General features: G+C 52.3%; 1 protein-coding gene across 5 annotated transcripts in view; it reads right to left on the bottom strand.

Annotated features, from left to right (window-relative positions):
* PRDM15 (PR/SET domain 15) overlaps nt 1-23,557 on the bottom strand; it is a 92,491-nt gene extending 68,934 nt beyond the window's left edge. For 2 of the 5 annotated variants that reach the window (XM_037831415.1, XM_037831418.1), the window contains exons 1-5: nt 23,468-23,557; nt 7,022-7,067; nt 6,175-6,268; nt 4,083-4,236; nt 2,637-2,889 (exon numbers count right to left, since the gene is read on the bottom strand). In XM_037831415.1, the coding sequence (XP_037687343.1) occupies nt 2,637-2,889; nt 4,083-4,236; nt 6,175-6,268; nt 7,022-7,058 (538 nt within the window). In that variant the 5' untranslated portion in view covers nt 7,059-7,067; nt 23,468-23,557. Of the gene's footprint in view, nt 1-2,636; nt 2,890-4,082; nt 4,237-6,174; nt 6,269-7,021; nt 7,068-20,146; nt 20,492-20,587; nt 20,690-23,467 lie in introns of those variants that run through there. The other 3 variants (XM_037831422.1, XM_037831424.1, XM_037831419.1) reach the window with 3 other exon arrangements.
* Between the last annotated feature and the right edge of the window lie 144 nt (nt 23,558-23,701).

Here is a 23,701-nt window from a genome sequence, read left to right as displayed (position 1 = left end):
AGACGAGTCAACTGCAACCGCACACCAAGACTCTGGTTTGGGCCCCAGGCTCTGGAACGGGCAGGGCTGGAACAGGGCTCTGGACGACCCGGGCTGTGCCGGGGAAGGGGCTGTGGTGCCTAAGGCGGTGGGAGGCACTGCAGGAGGGACCCTGGTCACTGCTGTGTCAATGTCTTAACAACGGGCCCCGAGCCCAGTGGCGAGGGTCAGCGCAGACCTCAGTGGAAAGCCTTCCCGGGAGCGGCCAGCACTGTGTGCGCTAAGCCTTCAGCTTAAGTGGCTCTTTCCAGTAGAAAAGAAACAAGGAACCAAACTAACCAATCAATAGCATCACCTCATTTTCAGGAAACGTGCTTGAGCTTTTGTCCCAAACCAGAAAAATAAAACAAGTATTTCTAAAATTGTTACAGTACCAAAATGGCTTATCTAGTTCCTCAATTCAAACACTTGTTTGTTTAGGATGGTCTTAGGGTGACCATGCTCTCCAACTTATGCCGATTTCCCAGCATAAATGTCCCCAAAGGGTAGAGGACAAATTATCCGGTCACCATCAGCTTCCTGAATGAGAACAGCTATGCCGATCCTCAGGACGCAAACACCGTGGACGACACGTTCCCAAGCCAAGTTCATGTCAACCATCCACGGCTTCAAACCTGGCTCCAGACTGAACAGCTCTCTAGCAGGCAAAGAGCAAACAAAACAGCTGCAGCTGCAATATGGGGAGGCGATCTTTGCTTTATTTTGACGCTGAGTGTCCTGAGGAGGGTGTGACAACATCTAGGACATGAGCAGACAGGGGGTAAATCCCCCAGGTCAGAGTATCACTCGTCAGCAAACCCCAACAGACCCCAAGGTCAACCAGCACCTCGTCACCAACCCCGACAGGCAAAGAATTCCCAAGGTCAGCATCTCATTACCAACCCCAAAGGACAAAGATCCCCAAGGTCAGCATCCCTTCACCATCCCTGACAGGCATTAACTCCCCCAAGGTCAATGTCTCATCCATCACCAACTCCAATGGAAACAGATCCCAAAGTCAGCCAGTGTCTCATCACCAACCCCAACAGGCAAAACTCCCCAAGGTCAGCGTCCCGTCCCCAACCCCGACGGGCAGCTTGGGTTGCTCTGGGGCCACAACAGTGTCCGCTGACCGAGAACACCGGTCAGGAAGACCACAGTGATCTTGGACACCACCCCCTGGGCCTGGCGAGTGGGGTGCTGCCAAGGGGGCCCCCCGAGGGGCCAGCCAAGGTGCCTGGTTTTAGCAAATTCTAGAGAAAACACAGAACCCCCACGGAGAACCTGCCCGCCATGGAGGTTCCTTCATCACCAGACAGAAAGAGCTCGCTCGGGCCGTCACCCTGTACCCAGGGCGTTGTCCTGTACCAAGACGCCCTCCAGCCCCTCCCCGCCTGCCCACCGAGCCCCTGGCCCCCCAGCCCATCAGGGCCCCCTCGAACACGGGCTTTCCCTGCCCAGCAGGGAGACCACCCAGGCTGCATCCAACCAAATCCCAACACCAATGAATCAGCCCTGGAGACACTGGGAACTTCCAAATACACCAAGAACCTTATGCTAAGGAGTTATCTTGTATCACATCATGTTTATAATAAAAAGGAAACCATTTTCTCATCAGAATCATGTCCTGTTTGGGGATCTGAAGGAGACTGGATTTGCATTTCCCCCCCTTGAGCAAATTATCTTCATGGCAGTGATACACAGACTTTACTTCCCAGGGTAGGGTCAGGCTGCCTATATGAGAGTGTGGTTCCTGTACGCCAGAAAACGTCACAGAGCAGCAATTCCCTATGGTCCTCTAAGGGAACAGGAAGAGGATCTACTTCAAAAAGTCCAATGACTGGGGAGGAAAGAGTTAAAACCCAAGGGGCCCTTTGGGGATGAAGGCGATGCTGGCCAGGCCGGGGGGTGGGGGGCAGCACAGCATCTCCACTCGCTTCTGCAACAGCAACGCTGAACTTAGGCGAGTGACTCGTGGCCTCGCCAGGCCTTTCTTTGAACACAAGTGCACCCGCCACTGCCACACACACGTGCCCATGCACACCTGCACACACCTGCATGCCAAGCACAGACATATGCACACATCTACAGAGACACACGCCTGCCCAAGTCGGGGACAGCTGCTGCAGGGAGGAGCAAGGCCGGAGCTGGGTCCCAGGTTCGAATGCCGGCTCTGCCACCCGCTGTGCCGTAGCCGGGGGTGAGCTGCTGAACCTCTCTGTGCTCCATTTCTTTAGCTGAAAACGGGGCTAATAAGCCTCCTCAGAGGGCAGGGGGCTGAGAACTTGGAAAGGCCAAGAGCAGAGCTAAGGATCAGGTGTGTAATAGCCAAGGACCCAAATCTACAGCGGGAGGGACAAGAAGAACTTTCCACAGCAGGTGTGAGGCTTGGAGGGGAGCTCCTCTGGTAACTGTCCACCGGGGCATTTAAAAAGCAGATGAGACCCCACCGCGTGGGATCCAGAAAAGGACCCTCACCGCCCCCTGGCCCTGGCCAGTGCACCCAGCACATAGGCTCTCATCCCCGACGTGGTACAGCCCGGGACAGCGTGGTGCAGCCCCCGGGTCTGGGCCGGCGGAGATGACCCTAGGCAGAGAGCGAGCGAGGCGGAGCGTACCCTGGGTGCTGGGGCAGGCCTGCTTCAGCGTGGGCTTGTCCATCTTCTTGGCGTAGAAGGCGGCATACCACACGCGCAGCTCGGCACCAGCGGGGATGTCGCGCGAGGTGGTGAAGTACACGTCATCGTCGTGCTGGTAGGCCGTCAGGTTCTGGTGGCCGTGCTCCTCCGCTGGCCGCACCAGCATCATCCAGTTGCAGTCGTCCTCATTGGAGGTGTCGAAGCAGACAGGGTGGCCGTCCTTCTGGAATACCTGGAGGGGAGAGAGGCCCGCCAGGGGGCGTGGAGGGGGCTGGTTATCGACGAGGCGGTGTGGGCAGGACAGCGTGCACAGAACAGCCTGCGTGTGCGAGTCAGCTCATGCATGCACGGGACAGCACGTGCGAGCCAGCCTGAGCACATGTGCATGTGAGGAGCTGGACAATCAACACAGACGGGCCAGGGCAGGGGTCACATCGTGCTCCCCTACGGACTGGCCAGGGTTTGCAGGGAGACACATGCTCAGACAGTGCAGACTGCTCACAGGCAGAGGGGAAGCTGTGGATGCAGCAAACAGTAACCCATCCAGGTGGGCACTGGGACATGTGCAATCTAATCCTGGTCTGGGTGGGCACTAGGACCTGTGAGCTCTAATCCTGATTCGGGTGAGCCGTGCTTATCCAGAAACCAGGGGATCCCTGTTTAGATTCTCTAAAAAAAGTTTGTCTCCATCAGTAATTGCTGCAGACTAACAACTTGGTCTTCCTTTCCCACCTGATGAATACCTGTGAAGGTCTGCTCTGGGCCAGGTACTGTGCAGAAGACAGAGACAGAGCAGAGGACAAACCTGCCTCACCCAGCCGTATAGAACTTCTAGGGGTCTATTCTAAGTACTCTGAGGCCCCTGCTGCAATTCACATCTATTTTGTTTTTCTCACTCTCAGCTGTCTGTTCTCACTCTGGCGTCCTTCTAGAGCTGCCAAACGTGGAAACATCCTGATGTCTCAGCGCTGCACAAACAAAACACCTGCTCTTCGAAAGAGGTTTGCAAAGTACTATAGACTCTGCCTGGAGCACGAAGTATAGTGAGGCACCCCTGCAAATCTACACAAATCACTACCTCCTGGAAACTGCAACAGCAACTGAGGCTGCAAGAGAACTAAAATCAGCATTTTGGCCTCGTCTTTTTACATCCATTTCAGATACACTTTCTTTAGTGTTTTGCAAAGTTGAAAATAACAAAATACTAACTTAACTTTGATGATCCTCTTGTGACATAAAATGAAACTAGAAAGGAAAGAGGAAGGGAGGGAAGGCAGGAAGGAAGGAAGACAAAAGAAAAACATATTCTTGGGAATTAAGCAAAGCTACGATATTTAGAGATGTCTCCGGAACATTTACAAATCAATGTAAACCACGGGGAGAAAAAACCCCCTGGTTCTCTGGCTCTCGCTGACCCCTGCTCACCTTCAGTGGAAATGCGGACTCCTTCTCCCACTTGGCCACTCTCCTAGACTCGAAGGGCCCAAACCGGGTCCGCCTGACGAGCTGCGTTACGGCAAACACTCCTTCGGTTCCGTCCTCCAGCCGCCGGATCTCCAGGTTGGAAGGAAGGGACGACCTAGAAACGGCACAGAACCAGAGACGCGTGGCCCCACGTGCCCATCGCCCAGGGGAGAGACCAGAGAGCCTGTCTAACGGTGCGCTCTCGGTGACCATGGCAAGCACCTGGAAATAAAATTCTGGAAGGTGAGAAGATAAAAGCTTTGCTGACCATTGTTGGAGGAGGACCGAGCCAGGACAGCCCCTGCTGGCCATGGCTGTCATGACCCTTAAAGGCCTCAGACAGCAGAGTGCCCACCGGGCCCAGGAGGCTCAGCCAGAGCGCCTGATGCGGGGCAGTTTCCTGAAGGACGCACTTGGAGTCCCGTCCAACAGACACCACCAACACCTCTATCGCAGGTGCCAGGGACCCCGGGACAAGCCGGGTGCATCAGCGTCAGCTCCTGCCCTCACAGGCACAGGGTGGCGGGGACGCAGGGCTAGAGCACTCGAGACGAGGCCCGGAAGGGAACGAGGGAGGAAGGCTCGTGAGTCGAGGCTCGTCAGTGAAAGGCAGGCGCCAGGCGGGGAGCCAGGCCCGCCCCGGGTTAGCACCCAGCACACCTGGGCCCTGGGGCCAGGGTCTTGTGCCAATCCCGGCCTGGCTGCTGTTCTGGAGGCATTTCGGAGACAGGATGAGCACCTCCAGGCAGGTGACTTTAGGGAACGGTCAGGACCCCCCGTGAACGGGGTGGGCCTCATTCCATCATCTGGAGGCCTCAAGGGCAAAACCTAAGGTTTCCAGAAGAAGAAATTCTGCCCCCAAACACTGCATCAACTCCTGCCTGCAACTCCAGCCTGCTGGCCTCCCCAGTGCATGGGGGACCCAAACAGCATCACAGGGTCTGGCTGGAGTCTCCAGCCGGCCCTACAAACCACAGACCTGCCAGTGCCCCACGATCCTGGGAGCCAACTCCTTAAAACACTTTGCTCATGCATCCATGGATTCCTGTGTATTTGTTCACACATGCACACTCACATACGTGTGCCCCATTGGTTCTGTTTCTCCGACACGCAGGGATAAGCAGGTCTGGCTAAGGAGTGGGGCCAAGTCACAGGTGGCTCTGACTCTTAGGCCGAGGGCTCCAATAGTGTTTGGTGGGCAATGGGGAGCCAATGAAGGTTTCTGGGAAGGGGAGGGTTGACGGGGGTCTCTATTCTAGACAAAAATATTAATCTCATGGTTCTGAGTAGGCTAAATCACAACGGGAAAAAGTAATAAATAAATAGGCCAAGGAAACCAGCTGAGAGGCTTCTAGAAATAGCATCAATGAGCACATAATCTTTCTGGAACTTTCCTAGGCAGGTGCCATCACCAACATCGATCACAACAGCACTGCTATTTTCTCCGCTTTACAGACGAGGCAACTGAGGGTCGGGGAGGGGAAGGCCTTGTCCAAGCAGGTACTAAGTGGCAGATCTGGGCTGTGAACTTGGACCAGTTCTGCACTGGGGACCGGCCTGAGCTGCTGTCCACAGACCCGGGGTGGTAGCCGCGGGGAGGCAGTGGTTTTGCATTGTCACCTGCGCTCAGTGCCCACACCTGCCACCTTGCCCCAGACGAGGCATCCCTCCGAGGGCCGGCCAAGGTTCAGAATGTGGAGAAAGTTGGACGAACACACCTACAAGCTTGGCCATCACCACTCAAGGCGTAAACCAACATGGCCGTCAGCTAGCCATGCTGAGAACCGTGAACCAAATCAAAGAAACTCACTCTGAAGACTTCGGAATCTGCCATGGCTCATCTTGGCAGCAAAGCTACGCATTAACAGAGGAATGGAAATCATTAACACCCTCTGGAAGCTGGAGACAGAAATTTCCAGTCCCAGTTGCTCCATTCTGTCTTCAGCTGGTTCTTCTCTTTCTGCAGACAGTGGCCACTGGGCTCCCACTGCACTCGACCCTGGAGACCCGTTTTGCAGCCACGACTGGGAGAGCAGCCCCGGCCGCCACTCACCTTGCCCTGCTGAGCACGAAGGAGTCCTTGACCATGACCACGGGGCCGAGCTCCGGGCACTCAGAGTCGTGGTACTGGCTGCAGTCTTCACACCCTGCAGGGGGACAGCAGAGCTGCAGGGGACAGCGCCCAGGGAGGGAGGCGGCCAAAGGACACCACGCTGCCACCGACTGCTAGAGGACATGCACGCACACCCGACGGAGGGGACGACAGCCGAGAGGCTGATGGACATCGACACCAGGAGGACAAGCAAGGGCCCAGCTAGCAGGTGCCACGTGTGTCACAAAGAGCCCACAGGTGCTCCATGGATAGGAAATGAGGACAAAAAGAATGCACACGTGCGCGCGCACACACACACACAAAGACCCCCAAAGGGAAAGACCCAGCTCCAGCCGGGTCCCCGGCTGGGTCACCCAGGGCCACATCTCTGGGAAGGAAGCCCAGAAGCTTCTCCAAGCAAAAAGACTACATGGAACCTCATGGGTTGTTGATTATAAACTGGACACACTTCCCTCGTTTTACACCCTTGGACTGCTTTTTTCCGGATCAAACGCTGCCCCCTGCAAGGTGCCCTTTGCGGGGAATTCTGAGAAAGAGTAGCGTATTGAAACCACGCCCCTGCAGCCCATTCTTCATGTAATAAATCATGTTTTTTAAAGTGACAGTCATTTCAATTTAAAAAGCAGCAGCTTTTCTGTATTATAAAAATAAAATGTGCACGTGTCTTTGCGAGCAAAGCCAGCCCAGCCAGCCCAGCCAGCCCCAGGCAGCCCGCGTTCGGAGCCTGCCAGTCTGTGCCGAGCCTCGTGACAGCGGGCTGCCCCGGACGAGCCCCAGGGCCACTTACAGATGAACATGATCTCCCCGCTGCCGTCCTCGGCCATCTCCGACACCTGCGGGCACAAGAGCACGCGGTCAACGGCGAGCTTTTCCGCGAATGCCCTGGAAGACAATTCCTAGGAAAGGCCTCCCTGCTTTAAAGGGCAAATGGTGGGATCCCCTCATTGTGGGGCACGCCGGGGGGGGGGGGGGGCTATATGTTTTCTCACCTAAACCAGCCTTGTTTGTTTTTAATAAAAGCAATTGATTTGAATGGCTTCGTAATTACTAAGTCTTCACGAACCAAGACTCTCATCTTTTCATATTAGTCATCAGTTGCCATTTGTAACATAAATATGTCACCATTTTAAAAAAAGCAATCAGTTTTCACCTTGGACACTTCTTGAATGCTAATTCCACACACTGTCCACCCCTGCCCCTTTCCCCAACTGCTTAAAGCATGAGAAGTAGACAATTTGGTGCCCAAATGAAAATGCAGATTTGCTGAACGTATGTTTTGGTGAGCACAGAAGAGGGCAGACTTGAAGTTTTCATATTTCCGTAAGGAAGATTGAATGAGCTCAAAGTAAAGCAGAGGAGAAATGGGCTTTCCAATTTGCCCTTACAAAGCGAAAGGATAAAGAACCAGGGTGTATTTTTTCCCCAAACGCAGAGGAAATATTTTCTTGTTCCAGGCTTTTCCCTACTCCAGAACGAGGGCTCCCATCAAACTGAGCAGTCTCGCACGGCCTGAAGCCACCGGGCCTTCCCCGAGCCTGCCTGGCGGGCACGCTGGGCAAGGTTACCCACAGCGGCCCTCACCAGCGGGAGGGAGCCTGGGGGGAGGCGCGCTGCTTCCAGGAGCGGCTGACGGGACACGCTGCAGCCCGAGAAGCTGCCTGCCCACAGGTAACCCGCCGCACCCACCACACCAGCTCTGAGTCCAGGCCCGTGCAAAGGCCACAGAAGGTTCGCTTCCTCAGGGGCAACTCAAAGCTGCGGTCCGACCGTGGCAGAAGACAGAGTCTGGCAAAGCCTGCAGGAAGCAGAGCTCGGGGACACACGGGATTCACTCCATTCTTGTTGTGTAAACCTGAACAAGCCACCAAGGCCGGGTGTGGCCCGCCTGAGCTGGACTGCCCACCTCACGGAGGAGGCGAGGCACACGGCCCCTCCACGGGCCCCAAACCGTCTCCTCTAGGCCCATCTGCCGGGGGAAGCCTGGTGAGAGAGGCTTCTAAAGTGGCAACAGAGAGAAAACGAGGGAAGGAGGAAAGCACCTTGACATCTCAGCCTGGCCTTGTGTGGTGGGTGGAAGCTGTGTGTCCCCCGAAAAACATGTTCTGAAACCTAATCCTCTCCTGTGGCTGTGGACCCACCGGAAGTAGGAGCTTCTGATGAGGTTATGTCAGTTAAGGTGTGGCCCACCCCAATCCAAGTTGGGTCTGAAACCTATTTTTGGAGTCCCTTATAAAAGGAATAAATTCAGACGCAGAGAGAGAAAGTCAGAAGAGAAGGGAGAGACCAGGAGACGCCGCCATGGGCCTGGCCACGTAACAAGCTAAGGACCAAGGATCACCAGCAGCCAGCCCCAGAACATACCAGTCTTCGGGGAGAAAGCATCCCCTTGATGACGTCTTGATTTGGACATCTTCCCAGCCTCAAAACCGTGAGCAAATATATTCCCACTGTTTAAGCCGAATCATTCTGTGGTATTTACTTAAGCAGCCTAGGAAACCAAAACACCTTGAAGTAATGCAACACCCAAATGTTCCTCTGCAAAAGGGAAGTCCAGCCTCCAGGCTTCTACAGTACAAAAGTAATCCCAGAAGAGGAGGAGGGAAAAAAAACAAAAAAACTAAAGGTTGTGATCTGGTCACTAATCATCAATCCTGGGAAAACACACACCTGTGGTCCCTGAACCCGTCTCACAAGCACTGCCTGGGAATTTCCCAGAAATGCAGATTCTCGGGTCCCTTCCCAGACCTACTGAGTCAGACTGTGGGGTGGGCCCAGCACTCTGCGTCTTCATAAGCCCACCCAGTGATTCTGGTGCGTGCACAATGCTGAGAAACACTGCTTTACCCTAAACCTCTTAAAACTTATGTGACTCTACTTCTAAAAACGAAAAACAAAAAACAAACTTAACACAACTGTAATCCTCATAAGCCCTCAGTAATAGTACTAGGAAACCGTATTTATCAAGAATGTCAATTAGGCTCAGACCAGGACTCTCTGCATGTAACCTGGTGACAAACAGGAAATCAGGGGGCAACCCGGAATGTTCTCTGTGGCAACCAGAGTTTACACGGCAGACCCCAGAGGGGACAAATGTCATGCAATGGCCAGAATTCCCCGCTCCCTGCTCTAAGTGAGTGTCAGCTGACTCTGAGATCCTCACCTGTCATTCGTAATAAAAGAAACATTGAAAAATCACCCTTGAAAGTTCAGTTAGTGCTATAGTTCATAAAAGAAAACAAAGTCAATGTCATTGGGTTTATAGCCAAGATCTGCACCCTTAGTGAGATACAGAGGGCCTGGAGCTGGGGGCAAGAATGCTGACGAGACAAGACCTGACCTTCCTCCCAGACTCCGTGCTCAGAGAGCACCCAGGAGCTAGAGGCCTATGGATTAGGAAAGACATAAAGGAGCTAACAACCAGGTACAATGTGTGGATGTGGTTTATAGCCAGTACAATAAGGCACACAGATAAGAAAAGAGAAATAAAACCGTCCCTATTTGCAGATGACATAACTGCCTACAAAGAAAACTCCAAGGACTCTACAAACAAACAAGCAAACAAAAAAAAAACCTAGAACTAATAAGTGAATTGAGCAAGGTGGCAGGATACAAGATAAACATACAAAAATCAATTTCCATAAATCAGTAATAATACATGCATACCAAAATTAAAAGTATAATACCATGTACAATCACTAAAAAAAAAAAAAAAGGAGGAAAGAAATACTTAAGTTTAAATCTAAGAAAACATGGACAGGACTTGTATGTTGGAAACAAAATGCTAATGAATAAATCACAGATCTAAATAAATGGATAGACCTACCATGTTCATGGATCAGAGACAAAACATAGTAAAGATGTCAATTCTCCATAAATTGATAGACAGGTTTAATGCAATTCCAATCAAAATTCTAGTTAAATTTTTTTGTTGATATAGGTTAAGATTATTCTAAAATTTATATAGAAAGGCAAAATAACTAGAAGATCTAAAACAATTTTGGAAAAGACTGAAGTGAAAGGAATCGGTCTACCCGATTTTGAGATTTATTATAAACAGACCATATGAATGTGCATGACAAGTTTGTGACAAAGGCACAAAAGCCGTCCAGTGGGGATGGACAGCCTTCTCAACAAATGGTGCTAGATCAACTGAACACCTATAGGCAAAAAAAAAGAACCTGGACCTAAACCTCACAACTTATACAAGAATTAACTCAAAATGTACCATGGTCTTAAAACATAAAACAATAAAAGTTTTAGAGAAAACATAGGAAAAAATCTTTAAGATCAAGGGCTAGTCAAAGAGTTTTTAGACTTATCCACAAAAGAACTGGCAAAGAAAAATTGATAAATTGGACTTCATCAAAATTAAAAGCTTTTGCTCTAGAAAGGCCCTGTTAAAGAGGATGAAAAGGCAAGCTACAGATTGGGAGGAAATATTTGCAAACCAAATATACAGTAAAGGACTATTAAGGATCTAGAATATTAAAAAAACTCAAAAGTTAAGAGTAAGGAGGTTGAACTTAAGAGTTTGGAAATGGACAGACGTGACGGTAGCACATTATTATGAGAATACTGTTAGTGCTGAATGGTGTGTGAGTGTGGTGGAAGGGGGAAGTTTAGTCGTGGATGTCACCAGAAGGAAAGCTGGAGATTAAAACATGGGAATCTCTAACACAGTGAATTTTGTGGTGGACAATGACTGTGATTAACTGTACAAATATTAAAGCTGTTTCATGAACTAGAGCAAATGTACAACACTATCACAGGGAGTTAATAATAGAGTGGTGTGCCAGTTTGAATGTATTATGTACTCCCAAATGAAATTATCTTTGGGTAATCTTGTGTGGGCAGACCTATCAATGTTGATTGGATTCTAATTCTGTGAGAATTTCCATGGAGATGTGCCCCACCCTACTGTGGGTGATGACTCTGATTGGATAATTTCTACGGAGGTGTTGCCCCACCCATGCAGCATGGGCCTTGATTACTGGAGCACTATATAAGCTCAGACAGAAGAAGGAAGCTTGCTACAACTAAGAGGGACACTTTGAAGAAAGCACAGGAGCTGCAGATGAGAGACATTTTGAAGACGGCTGTTGAAAGCAGACTCTTGCTCCAGAGAAGCTAAGAGAGGACAAATGCCCCAAGAGCAACTGAGAGTAATATTTTGAAGAGGAACTGTGGCCTAGAGAGGAACATCCTGGGAGAAAGCTATTTTGAAACCAGAACTTGGAGCAAACGCCAACCGCGTGCCTTCCCAGCTAACAGAGGTTTTCCAGACACCACTGGCCATCCTCCAGTGAAGGTACCCATTTGTTGATGACTTACCTTGGACACTTTATGGTCTTAAGAATGTAACTGCGTAACCAAATAAACCCCCTTTATAAAAGCTGATCCATTTCCGGTGTTTTGCATTCCAGCAGCATTAGCAAACTAGAACAAGTGGTATATGGGAAAAATATACCTATTGCAAACTATGGACTATAGTTAACAGTAATATGTTTATATTCTTTCATCAACAGTAACAAATGTACCACAGCAATACTATGGCTTAATAATGGGGGTGGGTGGGCAGGTGGGTGGGCCAAAGCGGGGATAAGGGGTTATGAAAGGATTTGGGTTTTCCTCTTTAGTTTTATTTCTCTCCTGGTGTAATGAAAATGTTCTAAAATTGATTGTGGGGATGTCTGCACAACTATGTGATGATACTGTAAGCCAGTGATTGTATATTTCAGATGATTTGTGTGGTATGTGAATGTATCTTAATAAAACTGCACTAAAAATGTATCTTCAAAAAAAAACCTTGACAGTAAGAATACAAAGAATCCATTAAAAAATCAGCAAAAGATATGAATAAACATTTCCCCAAAGAAAATACACAGATGCCCAATAAGCACATGAAAAACTGCTCAGCATCATTAGCCACTAGGGGAATGTAAATCAAAACCACAAGGACACATCATTATACATCCATCAGAATGGCTCAAATGCTGGCAAGAATGTGGAGAAAATCACATGTGCACGGACGGTGGGAATGGAGAATAGCTTGACAGTTACTGATAAAACTAAACTTCCACTTACCTTCTGACCCAGTAACGGCACTCTTGGGCATTGATTTCAGAGAAATGAAGAGTTATGTCTGCAGAGAACACCTGGACATGAATGCTCACGGCCACTTTATTCATAACAGCCCAGACGGGGAAAACCCATGTGTCTCTCAAGTGCTGAGCGGCCAACCCAACTGCCCACCCAACCAAGAAGTGCCCGCCTCGGAGTAAGGAGGAACAGGCCGGGTGCAGGCAACAGCCTGCAGGCCTCGCCAGGGAATCCTGCTGAGTGAAAAAACGCCCATCCCCAAAGTCCCCTCCTGCATTGGTCCATTCACAAAACAGTCCTCAAAAGACGACACCACAGAAATGGAGACAGCCCAGCAGTGGCCAGGGCTCAGGCCCGGTTACCGAAGGGCGGCAGGAGGGGGCCTGGCAGTGGGCCCTGCCCTGGTTGGCTCTGCCCATGACCGTGTCCTGCTTCGGATACCGGACACGAGTTTCGCAAAAGGCTACCATTGGGGAAGCTAAGCAAGGGAATGTGGGACCCCTCTTACAACCTGTGCCAGTTTGGATGTATTATGCCCCCAAAACACCATTATCTTTGATACAATTTTGTGGGGACAGACATATTAGTGTTGATTTAGTTGGACTCATTGGATTAAGTTGTTTCCATGGAGATATGACCCACCCAACTGTGGATGATGACTGTGATTAGATAATTTCCATGGAGGTGTGGCACCACCCATTCAGCGTGGGCCTTGATTAGTTTACTAGAGCCCTATATAAGAGCTCAGATAGAAGGAGCTCAGTGCTGTAGTTGAGACAGACATTTTGAAGATGGCTGTTGAAGCTGACACTGACATTTTGGAGAACGCCATTTTGAAAAGCAACCTGGGAGCAAGCAGACACCAGCCACGTGCCTTCCCAGCTAACAGAGGTTTTCCAGACACCATTGGCCATCCTCCAGTGAAGGTACCTGATTGTTGATGCCTTATCTTGGACACTTTATGGCCTTCAGACTGTGATATTATAACCAAATAAACCCCCTTTGCAAAAGCCAATCCATTTCTGGTGTTTTGCAAAGAGGCAGCATTAGCAAACCGGAACACAACTGCATCTGAATCCAGAACTATCTCCAAGTAAAATGTTTACTGAAAAAATATATACGGAGGGAAAACCTAGATTCTAAGAACTTAAGGTGCAGTGGGTCGGTGGGATCTGCACCCTGATGGAAACAAACAAAAGCCTTTATGACATTTACCAGATGACTGAGGGGATGGACACTGACTGGGAATCTGGTGATCTACAGGAATTAGGAGGATATATCTGAGGTGTGCTACGGGCACCATGGTGCGTTTTCTAAGAGCCCTTTTCCTTTAGAGATGCACATTGGGAAATTCACACACTACACCGTCTGCCCAGGATCTGCTTCCTGGTGACATCGCTGGGGGGGCCTGGAGGGGGTGAGGGGTGACCAGAGCCCCCCAGGCCAGCGGTGGTTGCCACCCTAGGTGCTGTGTGTGCAGAATTTCCACAAGTATGACTTTTCCAAAACGTTGACCCACATTCTGTCCACCGCCTCGTCTTGCGTTGCCCCTTCAGGTCCTTCCACCAACTGGTCTAGGACATGCACCGGACCCAACGGGCATCTGTGCCCTCCATGCTATTCAGCCTTGAGTCACAGGGCCCCCTCATCTGGCAAATCCCAGTTCCTCACCTTCACGGACACCACTTGCTGGCTCTCCTGCCACCCTGGAGAGCTCCTGCTCTGCCCCCTCTGCCAAGCCCTTCACCCTCCTCCACCCAATCTCAGGCCCAGGCTCTCAGGCCAGCTCTCCACCCACTGCCCCGCTCGCTGAGCAGTCTCCCCCATGCTGGCTCTCACTAAACACCCTGCTGATGCCCGCTGGTCTACTGGGAGCCTCTCTGACACTGTCACTTGGAAGTCCAAGCTGCCCCCAGACCAGCTCGTGAACGCCTGAGCTCCCCAGCAGCCCTGCCAATGCCTGCCCCCCACCCCCACATCTCACCTGGTGGCTGTCTGAGAGATGTGGAATCCCCCATGAGGATGGGCCCCCTCACCTCCACCACCCCATCATGCCTGCCTAGGCCCCAGATGGCTGTAAGGGCTCCGGTGAGCACGCCCCGCTCCATCTGCCCTGGCCCAGGTCCATTCCCCATAAGTCAGTCCCCTCATACCACTCACCAGCCCCAAACTCCTCATGGCTCCACTGCCCTGGGATAAGCCCAAGCCCCCATGCATGGCCATCCCTGGCCTCTGCAGCCCACCTCCCTCCGTCCCCTCCCCCAGCCATGGGGGCTTTGTTTGGGTTCCCAGAAAGGGCCGAGCTCTTTCTGCCCCCAGATCTCCACACATGCTGCTCCCCACGCCCGCTGGAGCCTCTCCCCAGCTCTTTCTCTAAACAACTCCGAGCTTAACTCTCACTTCTCTGGGGAGGATTCCATGACCCTTTATGCAATTTTCCTTTACGATGGAAAGGCCTGTGGCATTTCTACAGTTTGTAGTCCTTCATGTGTGTGCTGCATCTCTAGCATCTACCTCCCCACTAAACTTCACGGACTGGGAGGGCACACTCCTATCCACTCTGTACGTCTATCTACACCTGGCACCCCACACAGTGCCAGCCTGGGGTAGAGACTTGACCTCACATAGCCCCACCAGCCCCCGCTTCTCGATGCTTTTCCTTCCACTCCCCACCTGACCTCCACCTCCCATGCCGTGGCCACATGGCCTGCTCCCTGGATACAGCAAGCTTCCTTCCGGTTGCTTCCGCACCCTCAGCCACCCACGCCCGTCCCACCCAGCTCTCAAGGCAGAGCCCAAATCCACCCCTTCCACACTGCCCCCCTCTCAACTGCTCTCACCTCCCTCATAACCCCAGAATAAAGTTGATTGTTTCTGCTAAAGTTACCTCAAGCTGTCAGAAAAAGTGATGTCTTATAACTTATTTATAACTTATAACCTTTTATTGATTTCCTATTCACTTGTTTTTCCAATTCTTACGTGCACTGTACATAACAGATCATATATAATAGAGCCTTGATAAACCTTTTAACCAGAGGCCCTCTTTACCTCCAAATAATTAAGAGTTGGTTGGAAAACTTGAAGTGCTTTGTTTCTATGATTTACGCAAAGAAGTTGGGAAGATTAGCAGTCAGGCTCAAACAGATGAGTGCACACCAGTGTTCACAGCATTATCCACAACTGCAGCCCAAGTGTCAGTCCAGAGAGGAGTGGACCACTAAATGGGAGCTGGCCAAACAGTGGACTACTACTCAGCCCTAAAAAGGAACGGAGTTCTGGCACCTGCTAAGACACGGATGGACTTTGGAGAAAGCCTGCTGAGTGCACGACTGCACTGATGTGAAATATCTAGAATTAAGCAAATTCACAGAGCAAAGCAGATGAGAAGTTACCAGGGGCAGAGGCAGGTGGACAGGGGAGTTACTGCCTACCGGGTGCAAGGTCCGCGTGGGGCGATGGCAAAGCGTGGACCACGGATGGTGGCGACGGGGGCACAATCCCATTGTGACTTAATTTGCATTTCCCTAGTGGCTAAGGACACCGAGCACTTTGGGATGTGCTTTCTGTCACCTGTATTCCTCTCTGGTAAAATATCTGTTCATGTCTTTTGCTCATTTTCTAACTGGATTGTTTTTTGATGGTTGATCGGTTTTACCATTGAGTTTTAAAGCTTCTTTACAAATTCTAGATCCTTTGTCAGATACATTGTTCGCAAATGTTTTCTCCCACTCTGCAGCTTGTCTTTTTCTTCTCTTAATGAGATCTTTCACAGACCAAAGGTTTTTAATATTGAAGCCCAGTTGATTATTGAGTTTTCCTTTTATGGACCATGCATTGGGTGTCAAGTCTAAGAACTCGTCACCAAGCTCCAGCCCCCACTGATTTTCTCCTATGTTTCTTCTAAAAGTCTTAAAGTTTTACATTTACATTTAAGCCAACTGGAGTTCACTTTTATGTAAGTTCACTTTTATGTAAGGTGTGAAGTTCAGGTCCAAGTTCCTTTTTTGCCCACGGATGTCCAAACGCAACAGCACATTTGCTGAAGTCTGTCTTTCCTCCACTGAAATGCGTATACACGTCTGTGACAGGCCGGCTGGCCATCCTCACACGCGTCACTCTGGGTCTCCATTCCCTGCCACTGAGCCACGCAACCAGCTCTCCACCAAGACCACCCAGGCCTGACTCCTGCAGCTTTACAGTCAGTCTGAAATCAGGTACATGATTCCTCCCACTTTATTTTCCTTTTTCAAAATTGTTTTAGCTATTCTAGTTCCTCTGGAATATATATATAACTTTAGAACAACCTTGTCTATCAAATCACATACCCACAAAAGACACGCTCAAACCTTAATCCACAGTCCTGGGGGTGGGAACCCACTTGTACATGGGACCCTCTGAAGATGCTATTATTAATTATAAGCTGTGGTCAAATTCAATCAGGGTGGCCTTAATCCATGGCTGACAGCTCCTGAAGAGAGGAGATTCGGATGCAGTCAGCCAGAAGTAGCCAGAAACCGGACGAAACCAGAGTCAGCAGACACAGGGAGACAGAGGCAGCACGTGGCAGAGGGCGGCTGTCACCAGAACGCTGGTGACCCGGGGGAGTGCACGGCCTGCGGCCTCGATCTGGGCTTCGAGCCTCCACACGGCCCCAAGTGGGATCTGTCATAGCAGCTCTCGCAAACTAAGACATTCTACAAAAAAGTCTTGCTGGGATTCACACGTGTAATTTTAGTAACATTTTATTTAACCCAGTACATCCAAAATATTATCATTTCACCATGTAATCAATATAAAATATTGAGATATTTTACACTTGATTTTTCATACTGACTTTGAAATCTGGTGTGTATTTTACACTTACAGCACATCCTAATCTGGACCAGCCACCTCCGAGGGCTCAGTAGCCAGTCTTGTTCTAGAGGTTTACGAATTTTGTTTTTAAGGAAGAGGGACATCTTTCCCACTGAGAACATGCTCGCATGCTAATACTAAAAACATTAAGAAAAAATTACAAAAAGGAAAAAGCAAAAGAGCAAGTGCTATTTTCAAAAACATGTTCTACAAAACACTAGTCCCAAAAGACACCACATGGTGGGGAGGGGATGGGGGCAGAGAGTTGGCCTTGCCGCCAAATCAATTTGTGAACATCGCATATGCCCGTTCTGGAGCCACAGCACATGGGAGCACATCAAAGGCTCTGAGAAGTCCTGCTAGGAAGACCCCTGTAGAAATGTGCTGAGACTTGCAGTTGCCAACCTTACTTGGGCAAGGAACACGTTACATTTACTAACATTCTAAAGAACTACTGTTCCTGGGCAGACTTTAGGAAACGCTGTTCCAACAGCTGTGAGGGCCCGAGTTTGTTTTAAGAGGACTGGAAACCAGGGCCTGAGCCGGTCTCTGCTGGTTACCAGCTGTGAGAAGCCTTGAATAAGTCATGTCCCCTCCCTGGGCCTTGGTTTCCTCCTCTGTAAAATGGGAGGGATTTGTACCATATACTCTCTGAGTCTCTCTCCAGCCTGCACCTGTACAATTTCTAAATTCTAGTTCATCATTTCACTACAAACTCACAAAACAGTGGTTCTCAAACATGTCATCCCATGATTCTCTACTTTCTCATCACTACTTTGCTATACAAAACAAAACAAAATAAAAAGGCAATCATTCAGTATCATGAAGAAATGGTAAAATACAGCAACCACTCTTCACTGCCTATAACAAAGTTCAAACTCGTGAATTTGGCACTGACAGCTCTGGAAACGGGCTCTAACTTGCCTTTCTTTCTGAACTTACTTCCTGTTACACATGCTGCTTTGCTCGGGCCACATTAAGTGATTCCTGTGCCCCAGGATTCCTTCCGCACCCCTGCTGACCGGCCCGTCACCTGCCACCCTGACCTGGACTCTCCCCTCTCCAGGAGCACGTGCCACCTTTAGAGCCAGCAGCTCTCCTGTTCATGCCACGGCCTCGCTCCCCGGTGAGTGACTCGACCATGAGGGCAGCAGTCAAGTCCCCCAGGCTGCTCACTTCCCTGCGGGCCCAGAGGGAGGTCAGGGACCCTCTGTGGGACACGTCCTCGTCTCCGGACTACTTTCCCAGAGCCATGTCATCTGAGCACCGGTTCCCAATCTGGCCTCGGCAGGCTCGTGGTGACTCATGAGGCAGACACGGGAACCCCAACATCCCTCTCATGCTCTCCACAAGCGAGGGAACTGGAGCAGCTGGCCCTGCTGTCCCCATGGATGGTCACACCAGAGTGGCTGGCCCTGCTGTCCCCATGGACGGTCGCACCAGAGCAGCTGGGCCTGCTGTCCCTGCAGATGACTGCACCAGAGCAGCTGGGCCTGCTGTCCCCGCGGATGGTCACACCAGAGCAGCTGGCCCTGCTGTCCCCACGGACGACTGCACCAGAGCAGCTGGGCCTGCTGTCCCTGCAGACAACTGTACCAGAGCAGCTGGGCCTGCTGTCCCCACAGACAACTGCACCAAAGCAGCTGGGCCTGCTGTCCCCACAGACGGTCGCACCAGAGCAGCTGGCCCTGCTGTCCCCGCGGACGACTGCACCAGAGCAGCTGGCCCTGCTGTCCCCGCGGACGGGTGCACCAGAGCAGCTGGCCCTGCTGTCCTCGCGGACGACCGCACCAGAGCAGCTGGCCCTGCTGTGCCCGCAGACGACTGCACCAGAGCAGCTGGCCCTGCTGTCCTCGCGGATGACTGCACCAGAGCAGCTGGCCCTGCTGTGCCCGCAGACGACTGCACCAGAGCAGCTGGCCCTGCTGTCCCCGTGGATGACTGCACCAGAGCAGCTGTCCCTGCTGTCACTGTGGACAACTGCACCAGAGCAGCTGGCCCTGCTGTCACCACGGACGTCCAAAGTTGAAACCTTAGGGGACCTCGGTGGCGTCTACATCACACTGATCAGGGCTCCAAACCACAAAAAGGTTTTTACTTAACCAAAAACAAAAAACAACAGAAGGAAGTGGGGTGGTGAGGACTGGTTCCTACTTAGGATAAAACACTTTTAACTCAGCACCTTGGGGACCAGCTCCTACCTCTGGTGGTGAAGGCTGGGGTGCCAGGGCAGCACACAAAAAGGATCAGGTTCTCCGGCTCTGACACCACAGCTGGGGAGCGCGTACAGAGAAAGGGGGTCAGGAGGCCGTCCTGAGAGGCCAGCAGTGGGCTTGTGGACGGTCAGCACAAGGACTCTGAAAACACCTCGCCTCTGTGATGCCACATTTGTGTTTGGGTCACAACAAATGGCAAACTTAACCATAACTAATGAGAAACAAAAAGTTGAAGGCCTTGAGAGTTACAAAACCCATGAATCAGCACTTGTCAAAAACAGAACCTTTGGTAGGTGGGGCCCTGGCTCCCCAGGGGGCGAGTGGGAAGTGAGGGTCCCCCGTTATCCGTGCTGGACCAGCCGTGCAAACCGGGGTTCCAGGACAGGCAGCTTGTACCAGGTCTGCAGAGACCAGTTGAGAGAGGTTTTCCAATAACTGCAAAACATAAACACTCGCAGCTGCAAAGTGGAGACATAGGCCGTGATAACCACGGAAAACGGAGCCAGTGACAGGCGGCCTGTCTCAGGCAAAGAAAAACACCATGGCTGAGAAATCCCAGCTCCAGTTTTATGTAAATTTGTGGAACTGTGGGTTAGCACGGCCTTTTGCACTCCTGCCGGAGAACGGAGGGCGTTTCCAGAGCGCTGGCCCCGTGGGGTTGTCCAGGGCTGGGAGGCTCCCGTGGGACGCCCAGGTGACTCGCCCACCACTGCCCCAGACCCCAGCTCGGCAGCTCCCCGCACCTCGGCTGGCGACTTCTGCTGCTCATCACTCGTAGTTCCCAGCGGACTGTAAATATTGACATTTCAAACTAAAGCTTGTGTCCGTCTTGTAAATGCGCCTATGGGACTCTGAGCACCGCTGCGATGGGAGGCCTGTCTTCATCCACTTACAAAGCACAGATGGAGCTCTTCTCCTCCGCCAGGAACTTTATGAACGCGCATCTCTGTTACTGTGGACTTTACACTCATCGTTCCGTATCTGTGCTTGGAATCATGCTACTGACTAACTCCTGCACTTCTGGGCTAAACAAATATGCACATCCATTCAATTATTCTTAATTTTCTAAGACCACAATGCTGTGACGAAACTTTTCTTCTGCAGTAAGTTACCAGTGTAACACCGCGAACACAACGATCAAAACAGACACACAGAATAAACATGAATTATGATAAATACTTAACACAAGAGGTGTGTTTAATGAAGCCGATGGGGCTTCTTTACCCCAATCAGCTCACATATCCTTTGCTTTGTGTGATGCTTCGACTTAGGTTTTTACAAATGTCAGTGCAGGGGCTCCTTGTTCCTATAAATAAGGAAGCGGAAAGAGCTTTGCCACCACAGCATCGCGTGAAACCCTGTGCCAGAGAGGTCAGGAGCCAAAATCAAGGTGGCTCAGGGCCCCATTCTGTAAGTGCTTGTCAAGGGTTACTGCACAGGGAAGCACCTCCCCCAGCCCCCATATCTGCTGGGACCCCGAGGTTCCCACACCCCGGGCCACATCCCACAACAAGCCCCACACCAGGACTGGGTCAGGCTCTCCAGGCAGCAGGCAGTGGGGAGCCTCAGGGAGGGGAGGTCCTAGACTCGGTGCAGGGGTCTCTCCCTCCCCAGAGGGGCAGTCTGAAGCCGCCGCTGGGCCACAGTCACCTCGAAGGTAAGAGGGCCCTCTCACCCTTCCCAGGGCCGCACCTGGGGGAATGGGCCTCAGTCACCCCTTGGCCTGCAGAGGTCCTGTCCAGCTCTGGGAATATCCCCTGAAAGGCTGAGCTGGTCCTGTGGCTGCACTGCTTCATGCAACTTCATCTCCGGCCTGGGCTCAGGGTCACCTCTACAAGGACATGAGTCCAGAACCACATCTGCTCAAAGCCCCCCGGTGGTGTCCCCTCAAGTCTGCCCCCTCCCCTGGGCTCTCCCTGCTGGACCCACACTGGCCTTGCTTGTCCTCGAACACACACAGTGTGCTCCCACCCCAGGGCCTTTGCACGTGCCCCCCATCCGCCTGGGGTACACTTGCCCCAGGTCTCCCCCCTCCCCAGACCCTCCCCACCAAGGCCTCCCTCTGTTTTCCTTCCTCTCTTTTCCTTCCTGGCTCTCACCACTACCGACCTAGCAGAATTTATTATCTCCCCCAGCAGGCCGGGCCTTTTCCTGTCTCGTTCTCTGCACTGCCAGCAGGTGGGAGGTGTTCAATGAGTACCCGTTGAATGAATGGCCGAATAAACGATCACATGCCCCAGGCACCCCCTCAGGTGAACGAGACAGGGGTTGCCCACACTTTGCAGACGAGGAACGCAGGCTGGGGAAGCACTAGCCGTGGCTCAGGACCTCAGCCTCTGAAACCACACACAGGACCAGCGCCCTTCGATCTGTGAAACCGGGGGCGCGTTCTCTTCCCCCGGCAGCCACATGGATGGTGACACAGAAGGAACCACGTCTGAGCAGTACAACCTAAGTGAGCAGAGTTCCTTCACAAATATAAATATTCCAAGAAAAGCTATTAGCCTTGAATTAGTAGTTGATGTTTTTAATTTATGCGTTTGTCTTCTATGGAAACAACTCTGCCTTCTGCTTCCAAAATCAAACGTACAATTATATTCTTTTCTGGTAACTTTTTTGCAAAAGTATGAATCATAAATATCAGAAGAAAAAAATAAACTCTTTAAAGGAGAAAAAGTAGTGTTCCCCTTTTTAAAATCCAAACTATAGTTCTATAGTTCCACTATTTCTTAATCATTCCCCATAAGGCAGCAATGTAAAGGAAATCCAGGGAAAGCAGAGTGGAGCAGTGAAAATGTGGAGAACTGAAAACATCCAGGCTTGAGACAAAATATGGTGATGGAGGTTGGAGGGGGGGCGGTGCGTGGCAGAGTCACCTGGCTTGTAAAAGCAGTGTTGACAGTCAGTGCACACTCTCCAAGGAGACTTCTCCACCTCTGCCTTTTCCTTTTAAGGTTTATCACAAAACCAGTTGCTCCTTTACTTTTCATCCTTAAAATACCTTCAGGAACCAAGCTGGGTTTCCCAGATTGGTGAGTCTGGGATTTTGGTTAAGTGGCTTAAGCAAATGTGGTTTTTAAAAACGTGCTTGGCAGTTCTGAACACTGGCTTCCACAGTTTTAGTCTCCCCTTGGAGACCTGGGAGAAGGGTGGGGGCAATTTCTGGGCATTTGTGATGAACACCTATGCACGACATGTAGACTTTGGTAAACGTCAGTGGGTAGTAAGTATGAACATTGGGTAGGTCAGTATCCGCAGTGAGTTCCCACTTTTGTCTTCTCAGAGCTGACGCCCACCCGGAACAGCCCCTGTCGCCAGGGCGCACGTGGCCACCCACTCCACCTGCGCCCGCGGGGTCAGGGCCGGCCTCACCTGTGCGGCCACCTGCGCCTAGGGCGGGCGCATGTCACCTGTCCGCGGTCTCTCCACCTGCCCTCCGAGTCGGACAGGCTTAGAAAATTCACACGCAAGGGTCTTACTGGGGGGTCTGGGATCTGCTTTTCAAAAAGCGGGGACGGGGGTCCGGGGACCCTCCCCAGGGCGCCTGGGGACCGTACCCGAGAGCAGAGAGGGGATAATGACATCACGAGGGGCCGGGGGCGACCGAGGGCCCGGGGAGGGGGCCGCGCGGGGCCGGGGCCGGCGGGAGCCTCCCTGCGCCGCGCCCACGGGCGAGCCCCGGGCCCCGCGGCCCCCGCACCCCGCGCCGAGCCGGGCGGGCCGGGCAGGCCGGGCGCGTCGGGGGCCCGGCTCGGCCCGGCCCGGAGCGCCCGCGGCGGGACCCGGCAGCCGGCGGCGGCGGCGGCGGGCGGCGCGCAGGGCGATCCCGGAGCGGCTCCGGGAAATCCAGCCGGGTTTTGACTCCGATCGCCAACGGCCCCGCAGCCCGCGACTGTAACAAAGAACAGGCGGCATGGCGGCTGGACCGGGGCGGCGGCGGCGGCGGGCGGGGCGCGGGGCCGCGCGGGGCCGGGGCGCGCGGGCCGGGGGCGCGGGTCGAGGTTGCGGGCCGGGGCCGGGGCGGCGCGCGGGGCGGCCGGCGGGCGCGGGGCCCGGGGCTTTACCTGCCTTTGGAATCTGCAGAGCGGGCTCGGATCCGGACTCCGGGTTGCGATCCGCTCCGGAAACTGCGCAGCACCGGAAGCCGCGGGCCGGCGGCGGGGCATTGTGGGAGTTGTAGTTCCCCTGGGCCGCGGCCGCGTGGACGGGGGCGGTGGGCCGCGGGGCCGGGGTTAGGGGAGCTGGGGACGCGGGCTGCAGGGCCGTGGAGCGCTGGGCCGCGGGGTCTGGGCCGGCGG

This window comes from Choloepus didactylus, chromosome 1 (assembly GCF_015220235.1).
Source record: "Choloepus didactylus isolate mChoDid1 chromosome 1, mChoDid1.pri, whole genome shotgun sequence".
In the NCBI taxonomy this organism is placed as follows: domain Eukaryota; kingdom Metazoa; phylum Chordata; class Mammalia; order Pilosa; family Megalonychidae; genus Choloepus; species Choloepus didactylus.
Note: the sequence above shows the minus strand (reverse complement) of the source record. Positions and strands in the feature narration are given on the sequence as shown.